Below are 21650 nucleotides of genomic sequence, written 5' to 3'. Positions count from 1 at the left end.
TAATCTTTGCATAATGGCAGACTCTGGGCCAAGCCAGTAAATGTTTCCAGATGCAAGAGCATTATTATCAGCCCACATTTTTTAGACATATTTATGAGGTGTATAAATGTAGCACAAGTTACCACAGGAGGTAGTAGTGGGTGCGGTAAGGTAGTGGGCAGAATGAGGTAGCCCGGATTTTTTTTCCTTGGTTTTTATTAACACTATTGCAGATGTCCCCGTTCCCCCCCCCCCCATTGCCCCAGCTCTACCTCCTCTCCGGCAATAATGACACTGTGGTCTGTGTATATGGGTTACGCATGTATATTCTTTGGCTAATAATCCCTTCACCTCCTTTCATCCAGCCCCCCTCCCCCACCCCTCTGACAGCTGTCAGTCTGTTCCATGCTTCTGTTTCTAGGTAGTTAGATTCTTTCTTTAAGTCAAAATACAAAGACTAGATAGAATATAGTTGATCAAGAGGTATATGGGATAACTGAGTTTCTCATTCCTCCGTGACAAACTTTATAAACTCAACATAATATTTTTTAAAGGCACCCTGTAAAAAGTAAGGCAGAGTTTTAGCATTTATTCTCTACAACCAAAACATTTCCTTTAGTGTCTGATACAGTACCAAAGTTAACCATTTTTAAATGGTTATCATGGTTATAACCATTTTTATAATGCCTGCTTTAGAATCAATATTCTAAGACAGTCTAAACTCTAAAGGACTGCCACATTCTTTCCTTTCTTTTTCTTGAGGGGGAGGGGATTTATAACATTAAGGAATGCAAAATGTGAGCAAAAAAGAACCACTACCTGAGGATTTACTCCAGCAAGAGCCTGCAGCATTTGCTGGATAAACTGCTGGTGTCCAGGTTCAGTGGTTGCCGCCGTGGGACTTGGGTTTTCACTAGTGGTAGAGCTGGAGCTGTTGGTTCCTGAAGAGCCTCCAGTGCTTCCTAACGCCCCGAGGCCAGGAGTAAACCTAGGGAAAGCACACATTGGTAATAAACCTAAAGTCCTACAAAACAAGAGGCCAGATCAAGCCAGATGTTAATAAATCAGTGACATTTTAACATAACATTAGCTAAGTTACACTCTTTAAATGAGAGCTTTTTTTTTTCACCTTGAAAGCTCTATCTTAAAAACAATCTCAACAAAAAGAGAAAAAGATATTAAGTCTAAAATTCTCCAGCAGAGCCTTCACTGGTGTAGCTGGGTTGAGTGCCTTCCCACAATCCAAAAGGTTGCCACTTCGATTCCCAATGTGGGCACATGCCTGGGTTGTGGGGCCAGGTCCTCAGTTAGGGGCATGCAAGAGGCAGCCCACTGATGTTTCTCTTGAACTCAATGATGTTTTTCTCCCTGTTTCTCCCTCCCTTCCCCCTTCTCTAAAAATAAATCAGTAAATAAATCTTTAAATTCTCCAAAAGAGAAAGTTAACTTCTGTGCACTTTCATAATCTTCCTCAAATAAGCCTACCCTGGGATGAGGCCGGGGGCTTCCGTTGCTAATGTCTGTAAACCCTGCTGAATCTGCAACAAGGCCTGCATCGCTCTAGGGTTTGACATTGCTGATAATGTATCAGGATTCTGCATCTAAGGAGGGAAAAAAAAAAAAAAAAGAGGTTATGGGGGAATTACAATCAGTGAAGGTAAAATTAAATGTTTTCTTTGTTATGTTTCTGCAGAAAATAAAAAACTTTACTGCTAGACAACGATAATCCATAATTCCTTTCCCAAAATAAACACCAGCACCTCCTGAGAGCAAACCTAGTATGCAAATTGTTACTTGATTTCCTCCCAAATCCATCATGAAAGCCATTTTTCATAATACAGGACAATGAGGGGTTCCTCTAGAAGCCACATCTGGTTCCCTCTCTCCAACAGAAGATAAAAGTATTATTTCTAAAAGACAACTCCAAATGCATAGTTAATGTAACATGGTAATATGGTGAAGGCCACATATTCCTCCTGATCCAGTGTTACTTGTTGCTGATGTAACAATTTTCTCCAGTAAACTAAACTGTAAAACAATAGTACCAAATTTGAGGTTAATACGTATGTCCTGAGTTCAGCTTCACTACTTTCAATACATACCACCTGACTAACCAATATAGCTAGGCGTACATCATTACAATAGATCAAAAGCACTAACAAATCTTGGATAATGGTTTATAGGCTGAGAATCATTTAAGACCTAGAACCACCGAGATTGACTTCAAAACACCAAAACTGACTTCTTTATCGTTTTAAATACTAAAATACCATGGCAAGCTGAAGTACTTAAAATCTTCCTTACATGACAACAGGGCCAATTTTAATCCTGCTAATTCTGAGTCTGAAGAAATGTGATCGAGCTCCCTTGAAAAACAGGTGTTCTACTAATTTCAAGGAATTAAAAAATTACAAAAAAAACCCCAAACCTATAAAATAGGATAGGGTAGCTCTTTCCTGTTACTCAAGGTTAAACCATAATGCGTGACATAGACATAATGAAGTACTTCAAAGTTAATAAAGTGAAAGAAAATGGTTTATGGTATTAAAAACACACTCAAAATCCTAAATCCTCAAAAGCAAAAACAAAACAGTCCTTTCCTCGGAATTTGTTTAAGAAATACAAGCATAAACAAAAGGTCGGCAATGAAATGGGGTTCAGTTAAGATCAAGCTGAATTCTCTGTGAATTGATAGCGTCACCAGACTCCTTTCTACGTTTTGCTATCATCCAGAGAGCAAAGGAAAAGGTTTATCAAACTTTTTCAAGCAAATCATTACCAAAGATAGCTAGCATCTTTTCTTACTCACTTGTTGGAGGAAAGTTGGGAGCTGTTGTCTCATTTGTTCTTGAAGCTGAGGATTTCCAGCAAATAGGGGATTATTCAGCATCATCTATGGGGCAAGTGTTCAAACAATTTTAACTGGAAATATCTGAAACAAGTAATGTACCTTGCTTAATAGTCTATCTTCCCCCAACTGCCTAACCTGGCATTTAAAAAGGAGGAAGGTAGAACATGAATAAAAAGAAAGGGAAGATACTGTCCGCAAGAGTGATCTCCAGAAAAAATACAAAAGGCATCCTCTCTGTCAATGAGAATGGTGATTATGATGGCATTCAATATCCTAAAAACTAAAAGCAATCATTTTCTTAAGCTCTTCTTTGAGCAAAGATACCTGCCCTTGAAAGAAAAATGGGAGTAACCAGCATTCACAGGATACATTTTCAGCTACACCGACAGAATAAACAACACGTGACACTCTCGTTGGCTTGCTAAGACACCTCAACACACAAGTAGCAAGCACAAAAAAAAAACCCAGACCTGGAATCGCTATAATAGCCTACTACAAAACAGCTAATATTAGGTCCAGAAAAATAACACCACAGAACAGCAACTACCTTGCCAGAGAAATGGAGCAACCACCTAGGTCAAAATCAGCCCAGGACTTCATCAACAGATCTCTGGGGAAAGCATTAAAATACTTTTAAGACCTGAAAGATGTAAATCCATTTAAGAACACCAAGATTAGCCTTTGGATTGCACCTCGCTATCACCAGAGATGAGAAAAGTGTCATGCTCCCTAACCATCAAATAGGTAATAGAATTAAAAAGTCAAGGTCAGTATTAACATGATGCTAGATACCTGAAAATAAAATTACAATACATACTCAGCATAACCAGAAACTAGTAAATTCTCATACCTTTGAAAAAGACAAATTTTGTATCAGTTTTCCCACAGAGTGAAAAGTCAACTAAGAATGACTTACCGATAGCCTATTTACTGGCTCAGAGTTGGGGGGAAATAATCCTTGCCTTAGTAGTTAACCATATATAAGAGTAATTGTATGTAAATATTGGAAGTAAAGAGAATTCCTCTCTCCTTCTTTTAGCTAATCTTTTGCAACATGGATTACTTAATTTTTTTTAGAAGTATCTAAAGCAAAAGTCAAATAATGTTTTATAGACACACAGTATTTATTTCAAAGTGACTGGTAAATTCACAGTTAATAAAATAATACCTACTCAAGATGAACAAACCTGCTTCTTTATTGGCTCCAGTCAAAACTTTTTATTACAAACACATTAATGAAGTTATCACATTTATCTTGCAGAATTCAGGTTATTTTAAAAAGCATGTCACTGGATATTTCTAACTTACCTGTTTATGCCTAAAAATCAGAATAGAGAACTACAAACTTTAAACTGCTTATAACCACAGTACATTATAAATGTTTCTAAATTGTCTATAATAAAAGACATTCATATTTAGCCTTCTTTGTCAACATTTTGCTTTAAAGTAAAAGTAGAATAGAGGAAAGTCCTCAAGTCACTTCATAAATATAGAACTGTTAGTTAAAATGGATGGGAATGTGCCTGGTTAAAGTCAAATTTTAAAGCATGATTGCACATTCAACATTAACTCTTAGTCAAATATACATTTAAAGACACAAATGAGATCACTTTACATATATAACTCCACATTTATTTTAAACAAAAGTGCAATAACAGTAAATGCAGCATTTAATACTAATATAGTCAGTATGGTAATCTGCATGTGAATAATAAAATATCCCTACAATATACAAAATTAAGTATATACAAAATTTAACCTAAAAACTTGTTCTCGGGAGGGAAGAAGGAGCAAAGAAGGAAAGGGAGTGAGGGAAAAATAAAAAAACTTGTTCTCTATTTCCAATACCACAAATTTTAAGAGGGCAGATGTTACTGCTAACAACTATAGCTCAAATATATATACTGCATACTTGAAACAATTATGTTGCAGACTTTAGGAAATAAAAACCATTTCATTTGACATAATGAAGAAAGGGATTATCTTTAAAAAGTTTCTGAGGTTTTAGAAATGGAAATAAACTATAAAGTAACCTATTTCAAATTCATAACACTCTACAGAAACCATTCTTTAAAAATAGCAATTATAAACTGTACGTGATCAAAGCTTGTCTCACATTCTCCAAGGTTTTCCAAGACCAATGGTTCTTAACTTAGGGGTACATCAGAATAATTTGGGAACTTGGAGGTTTAAAGAAAACAAAAAGATGCAATGCAGTTATATAAAATCTCTCAGGATGGGAAACTCCCAAAGTGATCCTTAACATTCAACTAGGGTGGAGACCCACTAATTTTTCTCCTAATGGTTTCTTTAGTAACAAGTTAGATAAATGAATAAATAAAGATAAATGAATAAATTCAAATTTGGTGGTGATGGGGATCCATAATGCAAAAATTGAGAACACTGCTCCCACAAATATCTCTCTGCCTTTAATAGAAATTTCAGGCTTCTTTATAACAACCACTTGAACATGACTATTACTCAGAATCTGTATGACCTAATAAATAAAAGTATTTCAAGTGTATTAATACTGTTCTTAATCACTTTCAACACTTACATTTCACAAAAGAAATCTGTCTTCGAAAGAGAAAGCAATCCAAAACTTTTGTATTAATCCCCTAAATCACCATTATGTACACACAGAGTAAATCTGCACTGCACTTCCACCCAGTGAATGACAGAACTGAGGCTGCAAAGAAAGTAACTGTACAAAAAGTGGATATGCAGATTACCTACTTCTCAGGTTGTGTTAACACACAACATAAATACGCCAAAATCACAACTATTTGATTAGGCTATTTCAATTCACACTGCACAGTCCTTTTCAAATTCAATTACCAACTCACCTGTGCAGCAAGGTCAGGGTTCTGGCTTAGTGACTGCATCATGCTTCTCATGTAGGGGGCAGACAACATGTTTTGCATAAGTTGTGGGTTTTCAGTTATTTGTTGCAATAAGCTCTGCATTCCTGGTGTATTAAACATACTAGCTGAAAGTTAAAAAAAAAAACAAAAACAGGATTGTATCAAGGACAAGCTATGTAAACAAAAGTGAAGGTTTTAAAGCCATATGTACACTGTATAATTTTGGCAACTGCTAGTGAGTACATATATTATTTACCAATTTAACTAATAAAGAATTTTAGTTCTGGCTGGTGTACCTCGGTGGATTAAGCACCGGACTGTGAAGCAAAGGGTCACTAGTTCGATTCTCAGTCAGCGCACATGCCCGGGTTGTAGGCCAGGCCCCAGTGTGTGGGAGGGTGGGAGGGGGATGGAGGAGGGGTGTGAGTGGGAGGCAACAACACATTGATGTTTCTCTCCCTCTTTTTCTCCTTCCCTTCCCCTTCCTCTAAAAATAATAAAATCTTTAAAATAATTTTAAAACTAAGATCCAAAACTACATGTCCAACATATACCAGGTAAAAGAGGGCTAATGGATTTTAAACATTCTGGTTGTAGTCACAGTAAAATCACACCTAATGGAAAAGTTAAGTTCTATAGTCTATTTAAGCAAAAACTGGGTATGATCCAAATTACTATTGAAAAATTTCATAAATTGAGTAAGTCTGAGAAAACTTTTCCTCCAGGATCACTAAATTAGAATCACACTGAGCACTCAATATGCTCACACTTATAAATAAAAAAGGCTTCTCACTAATAAATAAATAAATAAATAAATAAATAAATAAAGGCCTCCATCCCGTTTTCTTTGCGCACTGGCACTCATTGATAAAATGGCAGATACATAACATTTCAGAGACCAGATGGCATAGTGACTAAGACTAGTGTCTGAAGCCATATTACGTACCTGGTTTCAAATCTACCCTAACTATATAATTTTGGAGAAATTATATGGCCTTTTCATACTTCAGTTTTTCCATCTGTAAAATGAGGTAAATAGTCTTTATTTCATAGCCTGGTTGTGACAGTTAAATTAGATAATGTGTAAACTGCTTATTAACACTATTCTCTAGTTTTTCTTGTTTTTGTTTTACTGAGCACTATAGCTAAATTTATGTGAAATCAACTTTTTTGAAAATTAGATAATTTGTTCAATATACATCCAGAGTTTTACTTGCTGACTAGATAAGCTCAAATATGTTCTCAAATTCACGTCTACTTATTAACTCATTAACTTTTTCATTTTTCTTATGTTCTCATTCTATCCATTGTTGTTTTATCAGACATAACACATTTGACTCTTCCCATTTGTCTTTCCAGATTCTGCTACTATTTGGTTTTTATAACAGTTTATGTGAGACAAACTGACAACACACATGGAAGCAAGATCTCCAGTGCTTCCATGATTCTCCTGGATTTTTAAAGATAATTTTGTTTTTCCTATTTTTCTCATGTTGTTGTAATTTAGTTTTCTTCCACATCCTAGAGTCTAAGAATATTCTCAGAAAGGGTGACAAACATACCCTGCAGGACAAATACAACCAGTAACCTGTTTCTGTATAGCCCAGGAGCTAAAAATCAATTTTACATTTTTTAAATCATTAGAAAACCACAAATATTTTTCAATACAATTCCTATCAAAATACCAAAGCTGCATTTCACAAAACAAGAACAAATAATCCAAAATGTATATGAAACCACAAAAGACCCTGAACAAGTCACAGCGATCTTGAGGAAAAAACAACAAATTTGGAGGTATCATACTACCTGTTATCAAAATATACTACAAAGCTATAGTAATTAAAACAGCATACTACTGGCATAAAAACAGACTTATAGAACAATGGAACAGAATACAGAGCCTAGAAATAAACCCACATCTATATGGTCAACTAATAGTTAACAAAGTAGGCAAAAACATACAACTGGGTAAAGACAGTCTATTCAATAAATGGTCTTGGAAAAATTGGACAGATACATGCCAAAAAAATGAAACCACCACCTTCTTATACCGTACACAAGAATAAACTCAAAATGGATTAAGACTTAAATGTAAGACTCAAACCATAAAACTCCTACATGAAAACACAGGCAGTAAAATCTGACATTTCTCTAAGCAATTATTTTTTCTGATATATCTTCTCAGGCAAGGGAAAGAAAAGAAAAAGTAAACAAACGGGACTAAATCAAACTAAATACTTTCTGAATAGTAAAGAACACCACCAACAAAATGAAAAGACAATAGATGGATGATACCCAAAATTTATACAAATCTCATACAATGCAACACCAAAAAAAATCCAATTAAGAAATGGGCAGAGAACCTGAAGATAAACTTCTCCAAGGAGGACATACAGATGCCAACAGACATATGAAAAGATGCTCAAGGTCACTAATCATCAGAGAAATGACAACTAAAACCACAATGAGATATCACCAACAAAAAGTGTTGATGAGGAGGTGCAGGAAACAGAACACTTGTGCACTGTTGATGGGAATGTAGACTGGTGCAGCCACTATAAAAAAACAGGATGAAGGTTCCTCAAAAAATTAACAATAGAATTGTCTTATGACCCAGCAATTCCATTTCAGGTAATACATGTATATGTCCCAAGAAACCCAAAACACTAGTTGAAAAGAATATATGCACCGACTTGCAGCCAACATGGAGGCGTAGGTGGATATACTTTGCCTCCTCACACAATCAAAAGGACAACAACAAATTAAAAAACAAAAAATAACCAGAACTGCCAGAAAATCAAACTGTATATAAGTCCAAAACCAAGGAGTTAAAGATAGAAATATTCATCCAGACTGGTAGGAGAGGTGGAGACAGGCAGCAGGGTGGAGAGAACTCTTGGCGAGGCAGTGGCTGGCCCTGGTCCCAATTTGTGTGAGGATGAACCAAGAGGAACAACTGGGGAGCAAGACAGGCCAGGTAACTCAAGGTTCCTGTGCAGAGAAATAAAGCCTGAAAACCTCTGGCTGAAAACACCTATGGAGACTGAGGTGGCATGAGAAACTCCCAGCCTCACAGGAGAGTTCTTTGCAGAGATCCACAGGGTCCTAGAATGTACACAAAAACAACCACAAAACCACCCATCCGGGAATCAGCACCAGAAGGGCCCAACATGGTTGGGGGTAGTAGAGGAAGTGACTGAAAGGCAGCAGAAAGCTGAGCAAGTGGCATTGTTTCCTCTCGGACCCTTCCCCACATACAGCATCACAAGGCAGCTTACCCTGCTGTAGTGAACACCTAAGGCTCCACCCCTTACAATATAACAGGTGTGCCAAAACAAAGAAATATGGCCCAAATGAAAGAACACATCAAAGCTCCAGAAAAAATACAACTAAGTGATGAAGAGATAGCCACCCTATCAGATGAACAGTTCGAAACACTGGTAATCAGGATGCTCACAGAAATGGTTGAGTATGGTTGCCAAATAGAAGAAAAAATGAAGGCTATGAAAAGTGAAATAAAGGCAGCCAACAGTGAAGGAAAGGAAACCAGGACTCAAATCAATAGTTCGGACCAGAAGGAAGAAAGAAACATTCAACCAGAACAGAATGAAGAAATAAGAATTCAAAAAAATGAGGAGAGGCTTAGGAACCTCCAGGACAACTAAATGTTCCAACATCTGAATCATAGGGGTGCCAGAAGAAGAGGAAGACTAAGAAATTGAAAACCTATTTGAAAAGATAATGAAAGAGAACTTCCCCAATCTGGCAAAAGAAACAGACTTCCAGGAAGTCTAGGAAGCTCAGAGAGTCCCAAAGAAGTTGGACCCAAGGAAGAACACACCGAGGTACATCATAATTACATTACCCAAGATTAAAATAAAGGAGAGAATCTTAAAAGCAGCAAAAGAAGAGAGTCACCTACAAAGGAGTTCCCATCAGACTATCAGCTGATTTCTCAAAAGAGACCTTACAGGCAGGAAGGGGCTGGAAAGAAGTATTCCAAGTCATGAAAGGCAAGGACCTACATCCAAGATTGCTCTATCCAGCAAAGCTTTTATTTAGAATGGAAAGGCAGACAACATGCTTCTCAGGTAAAGTCAAGCTAAAGGAGTTCATCATCATCAAGCCCTTATTATATAAAATGATAAAGGGACTTATCCAAGAAAAAGAAGATCAATTAATACAAACAGTAAAATGAAGGAAACTCACAACTATCAACAACTGCACCTAAAAAAAAACAAAAGCAAACTAAGCAAACAACCAGAACAGTAACAGAATCACAGAAATAAAGATCATATAGGGGGTTATCAGTGGAGAGGGTTTGGGGGAGAATGGGGGAAAAGGTACAGCAAATAAGAAGCATAAATGGTAGGTACAAAATACACAGCAGGAGGTGAAGAGTAATATGGGATATGGAGAAGCTAAAGAACTTATATGTATGACCCATAAACATGAAGTAAGGTGGAAGAATGCTGGTGGGAGGGGGAATATAGGGCAGAGGGGACTAAAGGGAAGAAAAATATTGGGACAACTCTAATATCACAATCAATAAAATACACTAGAATTTTAAAAGTTAACTAAAAAAAGTAAATTATTTTGAGTGGTATACCTTGGATATCATTAATACTGCTCAGTTCCTGTTTAACTTGAGGGGTAAATGCCAAGTTTGAAGAGACCGAAAAATTAGTCTCTAAAATAGTCTGCATGGAATGACTACAGGTAAACTATTTCAAAATTGAGAAAATACTAGTTCAGCACAACCTTAAGTCGAATCTGCTAAAATGTGCTACATCTGATAGTGATAAAAGAATGTAGAAGACTAAAAGGATTAGTTGGACAAATATACAAAGCTTATGAAAATACAAGGGAGACCCCAAAACCCCAATAAAAATTGTGTATTTATTCTTAAAACTTCAGTCATCTTCAAGGTAGTCTCTATTTAATGCAATACACCTATCAAGATGTGGTTTTCCATTGTTCAAAACAAGTTTTTTAACTTGTTTATTTTGATGCCTTTTAGTACTTCTACCATTTTTGTTTCACCTCTTCAACATTAGCAAAACATTTCCCTTCGAGGGAAATGTTTTCATCCAGAGAAACAACAAAAAAAGTCAGTTGGCATGGGGTGAAACCGTGTGAACAGGGAGGGTGGGACACACGGGTCGTGCTGTTTCTGGTCAAAGACTTAAAACCAGATACTGTGTGGGCAAGTGTACTCGTAAATCACCCATCATGAAACAGGCAAACATGTACAAAGAACCATCAAAAAAATTTCACTGAAGCCAAAAGCCACTTCTCACAACAATGAGATAATTCCAGTTTTGCAGGAGAGTTCCCCCTCACAGAATATATTCAAAGACTAAGGTTACTTACTGTCTTATCCATTCGAAGGTAGTCTAAAAAACTGTTTTGAACTCATGTCATTCAACCAATAAGAGTATCAGTGATAGACATCATTCATTTTTGTGAAATAAACCCTAATCAATTTCATGACTTTTTGTGAGAAATATCGTGACTTAACCACACAGCAGCTTGGTGACTCAGCAAAGTTTTACTGCAATTTTTCTTTTTTTGTAGCTCAGGGCTAAGACTGAAATTCTTTTGAACCACCCAACCACTGATATGGAAAGAGTAAATGGCTTTGGAAATCACCTTTTGCTAGAGACTTGGTAATGTTTCTCAATTCAACCCAGATTACAGGGCAAAAAAAAAAAAATTGACATGAGAAACTCATACTGTGGTAAAGTCATTTCAACAACCAATAATGTTCATATCACAAGCAATGTCAAGCTGCTTTACATGTTCTTGTACTGTCAAAGGCCAAAGCAAGAAGGACTTCATTCCCACAAACTTGCAACAGATGTATTTTTGAGCTAACACTGCCATTGCAACAGCCCTTTTTGGACCTCAGCACAAGTGCAAAGAAAACTTCCACCATTTCAAAATTTATTTACCTATAAATGAGGCCTACCACCTAACCCTCAATTGGAAATGATTAACCTGCCATAACATGATAAAAGCAATAAAGAATCTAATAGAATTCTGTTAATGTTTACCAACTGATGAATATTCTATTAAAATCATATGTTTTTGGAATAAATAGCTCTCTGTAGCCAAGAGTTTTGCATCTGCAGGTTCAACCAACCACAAATTAAAAACATTCAGAAAAAAAAAATCCCAGAAAAAGTTCCTGAAAGCAAATCTTACACGTACCAAGCACTATGCTGAATCAATGTGAATGGAGTGATATACAGGCACACCCTATATGCAAATATAGGTTATATGCAAATAATACACCATTTTATATAAGGGACTTGAGCATCTATAGATTTTGGTATCCAGAGAGTCCTAAAACCAATCCTCTGCCATACCAAATGACTGTATTTGAATGAAATAAGTAAAATCACATTACACATATTTTACATGTATAATGCGTATTTTATGACCAAAGTTTTGACGGGAAAATAGGATGTGCAGTATACATGAGTATAATGATTACATACCATGGCTACAGTAATCCTGAGTATAACGTGCACAAAAACTCAGCAGCACATTACACACAGCAAAATGCAGCATATATAACTATTAATCGGTGAACATTTGCAATTGATTTTTTACAAGATTTTATTTATTCATTTTTACAGAAGGGGAAAGAGAGAAAAAGAGGTAGAGAAACATCCACGTGCAAAACATTTGATACGTTGCCTCTTGTAGGCACTCCTACTGGGGACTGAACCCATAGCCCTGGTATGAGCCCTGACCAAAAATTGAATCAGTGACTGTCGCTTTGCAGACCAATGACCAACCAACTGAGCTACACCAGTCAGAGCTGCAACTGACTCTGACAACAGGGAACTGTGTGAATGTCAAGTAAGCAAAAACATCATTCCCTAAAAAAAAAAATTTTATTCCAATCACATGTAATTGTGAAAAAATACTATACACAATTATATTTTTAATCCCATCATTAAAAAACATGCAAAAACTTGTTTTGTCCCCCAATGTACTGTAGTATTCTTGATTTTGCCTCTTGACCTGCAAAGAGGTCCTTTAGAGGAAGTTTCCTGATACGTGCTTCTCAAATCTGCTTCTCTTCTTCAGCAGATTTTCCTGAAAAAATCTCAATAAAGTCACGGAACTAATTTTTTGTTGGTTAGACAAATTTATTTAGCCCTGGCCAACTGGCTCAGTTGGATGTAGTGTCTTCCTGTATACCAAAAAGGTTCTGCCTTTGATTCCAGTCAGGTCTTGGGTTTGAGTCCCGATCAGGGCACATGCCTGGGTTGTGGGTTTGGTCCCTGGTCAGACATGTGTAAGAGGCAACTGACTGATGTTTCTCTCTCACATCTATGTTTCTCTCCCTCTCTTTCTCCCACCCTTACCCCCCAAAAATAAATTTAAAAATTAATTTAAAACATTTTTTAAATTAAAAAAAAAACTTACAATAGGAAAAGGTAATTCATAAAAGCTACTTGTCATACACCAATAAAAGCAGAAAGAATAACAGCATTAAGAAGTTTTCATTATTCAAACAAGTGAGGACAACAAAGAAGTGTGTTATTATGAACATACCTCCTACTCCAGACCCCAAACTTGGTGCAGTAGAACTCTGACCAGCAGTGCTGCTGGGAGTACTACCGCCAGTGCCCCCTGCAGCACTGGTGGTGCTACTGGAAACTGATGGGCTCTGGGGAGCCGGGGGAGCCCATGGGTTGGGTAATGGATCTCTATTTTCTGTACGCGAAGGCTGACTACCTTCGCCTGAGGATGTACTGCTCACTAAGGAAGCAAATGGATTACCACCAAACTGTAATAAAAGACAAAAATCATAAAGAGTAAGTTTCTGTTTTAAATAACAGATATGAAACTTTTTAATGAAAATCGCATTTCCCACATAAAGGTTTATCACACACATAATTTTGTTAAAACAGGGGCTACCCCTTAGCCTGAGCCTCAGAGCCAGTATCATCACCTGTTCTTGTGCAGCATTCAGCATCGGTTCCTGAATATCCGTGTACATGCGCCGTAATGCATTGTATCCCCCTGGAATGCTTTCCAGGTTACTCAAGGCTCGGTCCTGGTTTCTCATCATTTCCTGCATCATTGCTGGATTCCTGGCAAGCTCTAACGTCTAAGAAAATTTGCATTAAAAAAAAAAAACAAAACACCAAAACACACATGAATTACTTCACATACTAACTGCCTAATTTTATGAAGTTCTTTAAGTCTGTAAATTATCAGTCTTATTTCAGTCACAACATTATTTTAAATAATTCCTCTTGGACTTTGCCTCAAAAAGCAAGCTAATATTCAAATAATTAAAGAAAGAAGCACTCTGTTTTAAGTGAATCCCCATCTCCTGAACTGGACTCTTTATTTCTGAAATCTGAAAAATAACTTTACAAAGACCTTTAAAACAGCAGAAAATTCCAAGTTCAAAGAGTCCAAATTAGTGCACTGTTGAGTTTTACTGAACAAATATTAGGCTTTCCTTTTTTAGCTCAGCCATACTTATAGGGAAAGCTCTTTAGGCATAAAAAATGATAAAGTAAATATATTCTAGTTAAATGGACTTAAAGAACATTCCACATACTTGTCTCATAATATCTGGATTATTCAGCATATGACTAATTTCTGGATTTCTCTGTATCAACTGCTGCATTTGTGGATTGGCCATTATTAACTGCCTCATCAGATCAGGATTTGAAAGCATGCTTTGGACAAAGGGATTCTCCATGATCTGGACCATCATCTCAGGATTGGACATAAGTTGCCGCTGCATCTGGCTTTGTAGTTCAGAGAAGCTGGAACTATTCATACCCAAGCTACTCAGACCTGCAAGGCCACCTAACAGGAAAAAGAAAAACAGGACACATAAAAAAAAAGTCAGAAATGTTACTATTAACAAAACTGTGCAAAAAATGAAGATGCAAAAATATTAATGGAATTAAGAATCCATTAAAGAAAACCACTTTAAAGCAAAAATAGAATTCTAATTACTTTCATAAATACACGCTTAATTTCTATAATTGAAATTAGCCAAAAATATATTCATCCTAATTTAGGTTTAAGTAATAAAAGCATCATATATGTATTTCAAATACAAAAATATATAGTCACATGCCACATAATTGACATTTTGGTCAACAATGGACCAAATGTATTGTTCAACACTGGTTCCTAAAGATTATAATAAAGCTGAAAAATTCTTACCACCATCATCCTCAAGAAGAGAAGGGACCACACCTTGAGCTCTGTAAAAACTCTTGAGCAATGAGATTTAGAGATCAGAGCCTCCCGTGGGTGAAGACATCTAGATGCTATTATGATGGCATGCCCAGAGAGGACACAGAAACTCTGTATTCTCCCTCAACCTCTATACCTTGCCCTGTGCTTCTTTTCCACTTGTCTAATTCTGAGTTGTGCCCTTCATAATAAAGTGGTAAACATAAGTAAAGTGTCTTCCTGAGTTTTGTGAGCCATTCTACCAAATTACCAAACCTGGTCAGAAGTAGAGGTGGTTTGGGACTTGGGCTATTACCTGAAATCGGGGCAGTCTTGGGGACTGAGGCCTTTAACTTGCAGGATCTAACACTAGCTCCAGGTAGGTAATATCAGAATTGAACTACTGGATACCCATGTGGAATTGGAAATTTGAAAATACCCTAAAATATGCCAGCTAAAGGAAGAAAGAAATGAAAAATTGTACTGGATTACACTTCTAAGAACCTCTTTGCAGAAAGCTAATTTAAGTTTAGCAATTCAACTATAAACTCTGGATAGAGCAAAGCCGCTGCCAATCAAGGAAAGAAAAGGCCAGGACATACAACGGAATGAAACCACAGAGAAACAACAGACTGGAGAGGATGAGTGCTTACTGCAACATGCTAACAGTAAAAATTACATAACCAACCATATGCATTCATTCCTCACTTACTGAGCACTTTCCATATATGTCAGGGACTATGCTACATGTTGGGAAAAAGGTGACAAAAGACATAAGAACTACCCTTAGAACTCACTCTAGTAGAAAAGACTAACAAGAAAAACAAATGCACAGCCCTGGCTGGCGTAGCTCAGTGGATTCAGCATGGGCCTATGAAGCAAGGGATTGCTGGTTTGATTCCCAGTCAGGGCACATGCCTGGGTTGCGGGCCAGGTCCCCAGTAGGGGACACATGACAGGCAACCACACATTGATGTTTCTCTCCCACTCTTTCTCCTTCCCTTCCCCTCTCTCTAAAAATAAATAAAATATTTTCTCTAAAAAAAAAAGAAAAAAACAAATGCAGAAGTACTTCACCAGAGATAGTCACAGGATATTATGAGAATATCTGCCTAAGTGGGATGACTGCTCTCCCACAAGATGGCACTTAATGAGTTTGGAAAACTAATTAAGTTGGCAAGAAGTGGAGAACATTGGGAGAAGATTTAATACTAGGCACAGCAAACATTATATACAAAAAGTATAGCAATAAATACCAGTATTGATGTATGCTCAAAACAGCAAAAAATTCAGTGTGACTAGAATGGCACATAGCAGTGCTCACTAAACATTTCACATGCAGCCTTTCATATTTTTTGCAATTGGGCAGGCCCACATGACTAGATGGCCAAAGGACTGCAAGAAATGATGAGCATCACATCTGGCCAAAGCATAAACAGTCCAGCTTGAGACTCTTTAGCTCTGTCTTCTGCCATGTTTCAAGAAGTACAGCTATAAAATGGCAGAATTCTGTTAGTTTAAGTCCCTGAAGCCTGCAGATGGGGGCCTCACTGACCAGTGAAAAGCATGAAGGAAAGCTCCAGATAAAATAAGCTTTGTGGTAATAAACCACTGATTCTGGGGTTATCTATTACCACGGGGTAGCCTAAATGGAGAGGTAGACAAGGGACAAAGTAGAATAGTCACCGTACTCTCTTTTTTTGGATTTTTTTAATCTATTTTATTGATTACCCCATTACAGTTGTCCTATTCCCCCCTTCATTCCCCTCTACCCTGCACACCCCTCCCCCACCATTCCCCCCCTTTAGTTTATGTCCATGTGTCACAAGTTCTTTAGATTCTATATTTCCATACTATTCTTGCCCTCCCCCCTATCTATTTTCTACCTACAGTCTATGCTACTTATTCTCTGTACCTTCTCCCCCCTTCTCCTTCTCCCACTTCCCTGTTGCTAACCCTCCATGTGATCTTCATTTCTATGGTTCTGCTCCTGATCTAGCTGTCCTCTTAGTTTGCTTTTATTTTAGGTGTGGTTGTTAATAACTGTGAGTTTGCTGTCCTTTCACTGTTCATCTTTTTTATCTTCTTTTTCTTAGATAAGTCCCTTTAACATTTCATAGAAGAAGGGCTTGGTGATGATGAACTCCTTTAACTTGACCTTATCTGAGAAGCACTTCATCTGTCCTTCCATTCTAAATGAAAGCTTTGCTGGATAGAGCAATCTTGGATGTAGGTCCTTGCCTTTCATGACTTGGAATACTTCTTTCCAGCCCCTTCTTGCCTGTAAGGTCTCTTTTGAGAAATCAGCTGACAGTCTGGTGGGAACTCCTTTGTAGGTGACTGTCCCCTTATCTCTTGCTGCTTCTAGGATTCTCTCCTTCATTTCAATCTTGGTTAATGTAATTTTAATGTGCCTTGGTGTGTTCTTTTTTGGGTCCAACTTCTTTGGGACACTGTGAGCTTCCTGGACTTCCTGGAAGTCTATTGCCTTTGCCAGATTGGGGAAGTTCTCCTTTATTATTTGTTCAAAAAGTTTTCCACTTGCTCCTCCACTTCCCCTTCTGGTACCCCTATAATCTAGATGTTGGAACATTTAAAGATGCCCTAGAGATTTCTAAGCCTCTCCTCACTTTTTTGAATTCTTGTTTCTTCATTCTTTTCTGTTTGGTCATTTTTTTCTTCCTTCTAATCCACTCCCTTGATTTGAGTCCCAGTTTCCTCCCCATCACTATTGCTTTCCTGTGCATTTTCCTTCATTTCAATTAGTTTAGCCTTCATTTGTTCCTCTAATTTGTGACTAAAATCAACCAGTTCTGTGAGCATCCTGATCACCAGTGTTTTGAACTGTGCATCTAATAGGATGGCTATCTTTTGGTCACTTAGAAGCACTGGCTCTGGGGCTTTGAGCTGTTCTTGAGCCATAATGTTTTGGTCTGTTTCGTGCCTGTTACATATGAGGGGCGGAAACTTAGGTGTTCACCAGGGTGGGGTGATCCAGTCACTGGTTTGTGACACTATGTGGGGGTGAGGTCAGAGAGGGGCAATGGCGCTTGTTCCACGCTCTCTCTCAGATTTTGGTCCCCTCTGCTGCTTCCCGCAAGCAAACTGGATGCCCCTGGTGCCGGCTCCCAGGTGTTGAGGGCCTGTGCACCCTCCGGGACCCTGTGGGTCTCTACAACAAACTCTCTGTGAGCCTGGGAGCTTCTCCCAGCACCTTGACCCCAAAAGTTTCTCCAATTGGTGCTTTTAGGCTTTAATTCCTGTCTCTGGGTCCCTCGCCTACACGGTCTGTCTCACTGCTTGCTCCTTCACCTGGTTTATCTGTGTGGGAATGTGTGACCAGGGTCAGCCAGCCGCCTTGTGCCCCCACTGGGTCTGCCTGTTGCCACCCCACACCTGGGATCTGGCAACCGCTGCCTGCACTCCTGGGTCGGTCTGGCCGATTTTTCCTGCCTGACCCGCTCCACCAGCTGCTGACTCCACCCCTCTTACTGGTCTGGCTGAACTATTCATTGTTGTTGGACTTCCGTACAGTTCAATTTTCTGTGTTTTGTTGAGTTTTTGTTACTAAAACTTTGTTGTCTTTAAACTTGGTTGTGGGAGGAGGCACAGTGTTTCCACCTACGCTTCCATCTTGGCTGGAAGTCTAGTCACTTATAATACTCTTACTGTAATAACAACAGTGTGGAAATGACCCACAACAACCATTACAGTTTGTTTGTTTTTTTTAAGTTGAGGACCCACATCAAGAAGGTAGCAATAACTTGCATGGGGTAGGAGAGAGAAAAGGTTATGACTCAACAGATTTGGCGTGGGGTGAGGTAGTGGTTTAAAATGGCAAGATGGTGAATGTTTGCATTCCTAGCATTTTCCTTTGCTTTCTCAGAAGACACATATAAGCTAAAGAGAATACCAGTTAGAGAATACCAGTTATTAGCAAAGAGAATTGAATACAAGGCAGGGAGTTCAAAAATGATGTGCACTGAGGTACAGGTTTGGGTCTCACCAAGATACACAGTTAGAATAATGGCACTCAAGGAAAATAAATGAAGTAAAAGAAAAGAAGAAAGACAAGGCAAAACTCTGAAGAACAATACTGTAAGGAACAGGAAGAAAAGAGACCTATAAAAGAGACCAAAAAAAAAGGTTATAATAAAAAGAATACTTTGTAAAGTATAACTGGCAAACCACAATTCTGTACAACTGAAGTTAATACAAGATAATATTGAACATAAACTGTAATTTAAACAATTTTTAAAGAAAAAAAACCTTCTAAAGAAAATGGCCAGAAAACTAGCCAAGAGAAAACAGTAACAGAAATAAAAGGAAGAAAATTTCAAGGGGAGACCGATAAGCATTAAGAGACATGGATTTAAAATCTAAAGTGTCCACTAAATTTGACAAGCTAAGATAAAAGGTCAAAGATGACCTTATCAAGGGAATTTTCAGTCAAGTGATAAGGGCAAAAAATAGGCACAGAGAACACTCAGTGAAAGGGAAACAAAAACAGAAAATGTCTTTTTCAATGCTGAAAAAGAAAGCAAAAGAGTAAGCAACAGTACACGAGTCTGTGGCTTTTACACAGGGGACAGACCTAAATATGAAAAGAGGCAGCCAAAAGAAAAGCTGAGTCTACAGAGTAAATGGGGTAATAGGAGGACATGGGAATAAAACTAGAAATTCAAGGATTAGGGAGACGTATGGGGGTTTAAATTTCTTTGCCTATAAAATGAGGGAAGTGGAGAGAGATTTACACCTCAACAACACCTTCCATGGGTCTGAACACTAAATAATTTCATCTTAATGTCTCTAGACTATTTGTGTTAATAACTTTGCCATATAAAACTCATCTGCCTAAACCAAAACATACACAGGCAGCTCAGATCATTTTAGAAAAAGCAACAAACATTTTTTACAAAAATGTGAATTCATGCCATATCCTAAAGGTTTTCAACATAGCACAAAACTCAATCACTAAAAAACTTTTTCTGGAACAGATAAAAGGTATGATCCTTGATATATGAAAAATAATTTTTTTAATTTATGTTTTCTATTACAGTCTACATTCAGTATTATTTTTGTAGTTTTAGGTGTACAGCATAGTGATTAAACAATCATATCCCTTACAAAGTGTTCCTACTAATATTTCCATTACTCACCTGACACCATACACAGTTACTACAATATTATCAACTATATTTCCTATGCTGTATGTTACGTCCCCATGACTATTCTGAAACTACCAATTCTCAATCCCTTCACCTTTTTTTACCAAGTCTCCCCAAGCCTCTCCACTGTATATGTATTTTTTTAAATGTCATTTCGAGGTACTATACTTGAATTACAACTTAAAAATTGAAAGAAGGATAAGCTATACATCTATCTAGTTCAACTACTGTTAGCTTCAGAATACTTTTTCCCCCAGCAAAACCTTCCATAGAACCTCAGTATATAAAACGGATGCAGAAGATCCTTAACCACTGAGCTTGCTCCCAGGCCCCATCCTTTTTGGGTGTTTGGGACAGTTGGAAAAATCACTAGTGCATTCTGATCTCTCTGTTTTACAAGTGAGAAAATTATATTCAGGATCTTAGCTTATGACCAACAATTAGCTAACATGGTGGTCAGATCAGGTATACAAACATATACTACCTCTTTCATTATTAAAAAGAAATATGCCACTTATTGACCATTTAACTAAATGTAAGTATAAGCTAAACGAGTATCTCTGTATTCCCAACTACTTCTTTAATACCTACAACAATAACAGAAGCTATAGAAGTTTTTATTGTTTTTGTTAAAGTGACTTAATGTTTAATTTTGTCACTTTATAAAAACTACCCTAGGGAGAAAGGTTTTTTTTCTTCCAATCCCTTTAAAAATGACTAAAGACACTTACCTAAACCAAAAGGGCTGCTAGTGGCAGAACCAGATGTGGAGTTACTACTAGGAGCTGAAGGTGTGGTAACATTGCTTCCACTGGTATTTGTTTGCTGGGCTGAATGATCCTGAGACCTACGGAAAATAATTAAATCATGCAGTGAACAGTGGAACTATTTCTAAAAGAACCGCTGAAATTCGCATATCCAGAATAAAGTTTAAGTTTTCAAACCAGCTCAAATTTTCATAAATTAAATACCTCGAGGGAACTAAGTAGTAGGAACACAATATAAAGAAACACAGTAAACCTTACAAAGACCTAACTAAAACTGCCCCCCCTCCTCAAGTATAATATATATAAATACTACACTGCTTTCGATCATACTTATTATGTAAGAGAGGAAAACAGGTCACCTCACAGAAAAAAATCAATCACCCATCACACCCATACAGCTCAACTACACAGGCCACTTTTTATCTACCTCCCTCTAAGTCCTTGAGGGGCAGGGGGGACAGTCTTGCCCAGACTCTTGAAATTCTTAAAAGTAAAAAATAGAGATTTCCTCCAAAAGAAGGTTGAAAAATCAACATAAACAATAACTGATTACATAATATTAAGTAAAAAAATTTTATTGGAAACCCCTCATATCTGATACTAGTTAAGAGCTCTGAATCTCACTCACTGCTTCTTTCATTGATTGTAAGGTACACATTTTTAAACTTTAATTTCTTTGAAATCAGGATCTGCCTTACAATTGCTGACAAATGGCCCTGCCTGCACACACACGCTCTACATGACTTCAACTGAGTGACTGAATAAACTGTTGTACTACCCATGTTGTATTTACCAC

General features: G+C 37.4%; 1 protein-coding gene across 3 annotated transcripts in view; it reads right to left on the bottom strand.

Annotated features, from left to right (window-relative positions):
* Positions 1-21650, bottom strand: part of UBQLN1 (ubiquilin 1) — a 42799-nt gene that overhangs the window by 3128 nt on the left and 18021 nt on the right. For 2 of the 3 annotated variants that reach the window (XM_037153786.2, XM_037153785.2), the window contains exons 3-10: positions 20819-20934; positions 14288-14541; positions 13667-13825; positions 13267-13501; positions 5677-5819; positions 2789-2872; positions 1465-1580; positions 799-967 (exon numbers count right to left, since the gene is read on the bottom strand). In XM_037153786.2, coding sequence (XP_037009681.1) covers positions 799-967; positions 1465-1580; positions 2789-2872; positions 5677-5819; positions 13267-13501; positions 13667-13825; positions 14288-14541; positions 20819-20934 — 1276 coding nt within the window. The remainder of the gene's footprint in view (positions 1-798; positions 968-1464; positions 1581-2788; positions 2873-5676; positions 5820-13266; positions 13502-13666; positions 13826-14287; positions 14542-20818; positions 20935-21650) is intronic. The other variant, XM_037153788.2, reaches the window with a different exon arrangement.

The sequence above is a fragment of the Artibeus jamaicensis genome, unplaced genomic scaffold (genome assembly GCF_021234435.1).
Source record: "Artibeus jamaicensis isolate MK-2021 breed Jamaican fruit bat unplaced genomic scaffold, CSHL_Jam_final scaffold_1964, whole genome shotgun sequence".
NCBI lineage: Eukaryota > Metazoa > Chordata > Mammalia > Chiroptera > Phyllostomidae > Artibeus > Artibeus jamaicensis.
This window is presented reverse-complemented; position numbering and strand designations above follow the sequence as displayed.